Here is a 2,814-nt window from a genome sequence, read left to right on the forward strand (position 1 = left end):
GAAAATTAAAGGTTATATTCACTCGTATCCCACTGTGATGTAATATTTGTATTGAACTTCATTAAAATAAATAGTTTGTGCTTAAAAATTATTTGCTGAACTACAACAAATTATTGTTTATTTTGGAAGGTGAAATAATTATATACTTACTTCTTTTCACTGTAATTATATATTACGTACTAACTTAGTACATATATCTTTACGTTCATAGTAAATTTAACAGAATATTATTATGGATGCATGTTAATAATACACACATTACGTATAAGAGCTAGAAATTTTCTATATTTTATTTTTGCTTATATGTAAATGTAGGTTACAATTGTTTATATTTTAAAGTGATATATAATTTAATTAATACATTAAATTATAATTAATATTGATGATAAATGCTTTCTCAGTTTTCATATTATATTATTACAGTTTTACATTTTTAGTTAATACTACTCACAATGGCTTCCTCTGATAGTAGTGGTGTGAAACCAATGACAATTAGTGGTCGTTTATCCAGTGAGAGAGAACGTTTAATTGGTATGACAGATGATGAACGTGCATTTAGAGCTCGTTATCTGAAAAGTTTAGAACTTGCACCAGAAGAACCAATAACACCAGAAGGATTGTATAAAGAAACTTATAATCCATTCCGAAGATTTTATAGAGTACCTTTAAATAAATTTGAAGCAGCATTAAAACCTATATTAGTAAGAATATAAAGTTTCAATAAGTAGAAAATAGTTTTATTTATCAGAAAAATATAATTTTATATATTATAATTTGTAGGGTGCAACTGCTGCCTCTATTGCACGTCTAACAACAGCAAGGTTGTTAATGACTATTGTTGGAATATATGGTGGATGGTATTACTACAAGTACAATACAGCAGTATGTTAATTAAATCTTCAGTTATTATATATTAGTGGGTGGACAATGAGAATTACCACCTTAAATATCTCTGGAATTACGAAAGTAAGAGACAAATTTTTCAAGTAAAAGTTGTTCGGTATGAAGAGTATCATTGTATGGTCATAATGGTCTTCATTGTATGGTCTTTTACGACCTTGACTGATCTTGTGTCATGGCTACAAAACAGGAATAACGTTCTCATTTTTTAGTGATTCTACCTATAAAAAAATCATGACCATAATATGGGGTCACATTATGATGTCCCCTCTCATTCGAAAAAGTTTATTCTTACTTTTATGGTTCTGGAGATATTTAAGGTGGTATTTCCTGTTGATTCATCCTGTATATAACACTGAAACATATTCTTTTTGCAGACATGGATGAAACATACAGGCTGGAGAGTGATATATACACGTGATGCAGAATATCCATGTGAAAAAGATTATCCAGGCCTTGTAAAACCTAAGACATGGGCTACAGATAAATTTGAAAACTCTCCTATATAAAAATTACAATCATTGTTGTTAGGTAGTCTTTAAACGTAATAAAATGATTTCAAGCTCATTATGGGTATATTTTCAATTATGTAATTTATAATTACAAATAATACCACACAGTATTAAAAAATTATATTCCTTTTTTAGTTCCAGATTTCTTTTATTTCATGTACAATTTAATCATGTTAATGGAGAACAATTATTCATCTAATTATTTGTACATAATAAGTTTGAAATAACTATAAGAAAAATTATATTTAAACCGTAACGTGATAACAAATAATATAAACGATAAAATTCGATATGTTTATATGCCAAGTTCAGTTATATTTGAAATTAATAATTATATATATTTATCTAAGAAAACCATATATTAGTCTACATCCAAGTTGACTTTCTTCTTTCAATGCTTTCATAAGACCTTCATTCAATCGTAAGCCTATACTTTGACCCATCTAGAAAAATAATTCTGTTAAAAAAAATATTATGTACATATCAAATTTTAACATACATAATATGTAATATTATTACCTGTAGCATTTTGTTAAAAGTATTAGTTTGAATGCTTCCATAACCCAATTTAATCACTGATGAGATTTTATTACTTGGTAATACAGACATAACTATGCTACTTGCACTACATACTTCTTCTTCTGAAGTTGGATCAACAATGTAATTATCTCCAATCTGCAGAAAAATTTATATAAATCACAGCTATGCACTTGATATATTTTAATTTAAGTCCACTACAAAATTCTATTTTAGTTATTATAATATCAAAAATATAAAATAATGTGTATTGACAAAAACATACTTTACACAGTGTTACAATGACTGGATAATTACTTGTGTCCAATTGTATACAGTCATAAAAATCATCTGACAATTGAATATCTGGTTCTCCGCCGTCAAGAGTTGCAGCTGTAATATTTGGTATTTCTGTACTATTCAATGCAGCCTTAACTGCAATTCCTACTGCATCAAAGAGGTTACCACCACACTGAAGAATCTACAATATATATTAACAGTATGTTCTTAAACCACCTTTTTCAAAAGATTTTAGTTATTTAAGTTTATAACAATTATATTTAATTACCAAGACATCAACAAATATTTTCCAACATTTTTTATGGGGTAAAATACATAATGTTCTTAAATCAAAGGCATAACGTGTTTGATAAGCAATTGTTAATGTATTACTTATTTCAGTTGCTAAGTCATCACCACCTTTCCCCTCAAATGCTGGAGTTGCAGTAGCAGAGCTAAAATTTAATAAGAAATGTAAAATACAACAGATATATCGATGTACATGTATCTTTTTAATAGAACATTCTTCAGCTAATAACTATGTATAATTAAACATTAATATTACATGAATAAATTTAAACATAATTAAAAATATAATAAATAATAC

The 2,814-nt window shown here is 27.1% G+C and overlaps 3 protein-coding genes across 4 annotated transcripts in view; 2 read left to right on the forward strand and 1 right to left on the reverse strand.

The window, feature by feature from the left end:
* LOC108577250 (probable oligoribonuclease) overlaps nucleotides 1-85 on the forward strand; it is a 1,741-nt gene extending 1,656 nt beyond the window's left edge. The window contains exon 6 of the mRNA XM_017940421.1: nucleotides 75-85. Within this exon, the coding sequence (XP_017795910.1) occupies nucleotides 75-85 (11 nt within the window). The remainder of the gene's footprint in view (nucleotides 1-74) is intronic.
* LOC108578268 lies at nucleotides 39-1,505 on the forward strand. Of its 2 annotated transcripts, none has more exons than XM_017941583.1 (4): nucleotides 39-129; nucleotides 438-701; nucleotides 781-882; nucleotides 1,278-1,505. In XM_017941583.1, exons 2-4 carry the CDS (start codon nucleotides 453-455, stop codon nucleotides 1,407-1,409), a joined length of 483 nt encoding a protein of 160 aa, XP_017797072.1. In that variant the 5' UTR covers nucleotides 39-129; nucleotides 438-452; the 3' UTR covers nucleotides 1,410-1,505. The 2 variants fall into 2 exon arrangements, with proteins under 2 accessions (XP_017797072.1, XP_017797132.1); XM_017941643.1 differs by lacking the exon at nucleotides 39-129 and adding an exon at nucleotides 138-161.
* A 248-nt stretch (nucleotides 1,506-1,753) lies between these two features.
* Nucleotides 1,754-2,814, reverse strand: part of LOC108577351 (exosome complex component RRP42) — a 1,849-nt gene continuing 788 nt past the window's right edge. Inside the window, exons 3-6 of the mRNA XM_017940528.1 lie at nucleotides 2,497-2,662; nucleotides 2,215-2,409; nucleotides 1,932-2,087; nucleotides 1,754-1,855 (exon numbers count right to left, since the gene is read on the reverse strand). Of these exons, the coding sequence (XP_017796017.1) occupies nucleotides 1,754-1,855; nucleotides 1,932-2,087; nucleotides 2,215-2,409; nucleotides 2,497-2,662 (619 nt within the window). The remainder of the gene's footprint in view (nucleotides 1,856-1,931; nucleotides 2,088-2,214; nucleotides 2,410-2,496; nucleotides 2,663-2,814) is intronic.

The sequence above is a fragment of the Habropoda laboriosa genome, unplaced genomic scaffold, assembly GCF_001263275.1.
Source record: "Habropoda laboriosa isolate 0110345459 unplaced genomic scaffold, ASM126327v1 scaffold32, whole genome shotgun sequence".
NCBI lineage: Eukaryota > Metazoa > Arthropoda > Insecta > Hymenoptera > Apidae > Habropoda > Habropoda laboriosa.

Excerpts from the sequence above, each read along its gene's own strand:
- LOC108578268 (XM_017941583.1), top strand. The coding sequence starts at position 453 with ATGGCTTCCTCTGATAGTAGTGGTGTGAAACCAATGACAATTAGTGGT. Across the intron at positions 702-780 it reads CAGCATTAAAACCTATATTA|GGTGCAACTGCTGCCTCTAT; the intron begins GTAAGAATATAA and ends TATAATTTGTAG. Across the intron at positions 883-1,277 it reads ACTACAAGTACAATACAGCA|ACATGGATGAAACATACAGG; the intron begins GTATGTTAATTA and ends TTCTTTTTGCAG.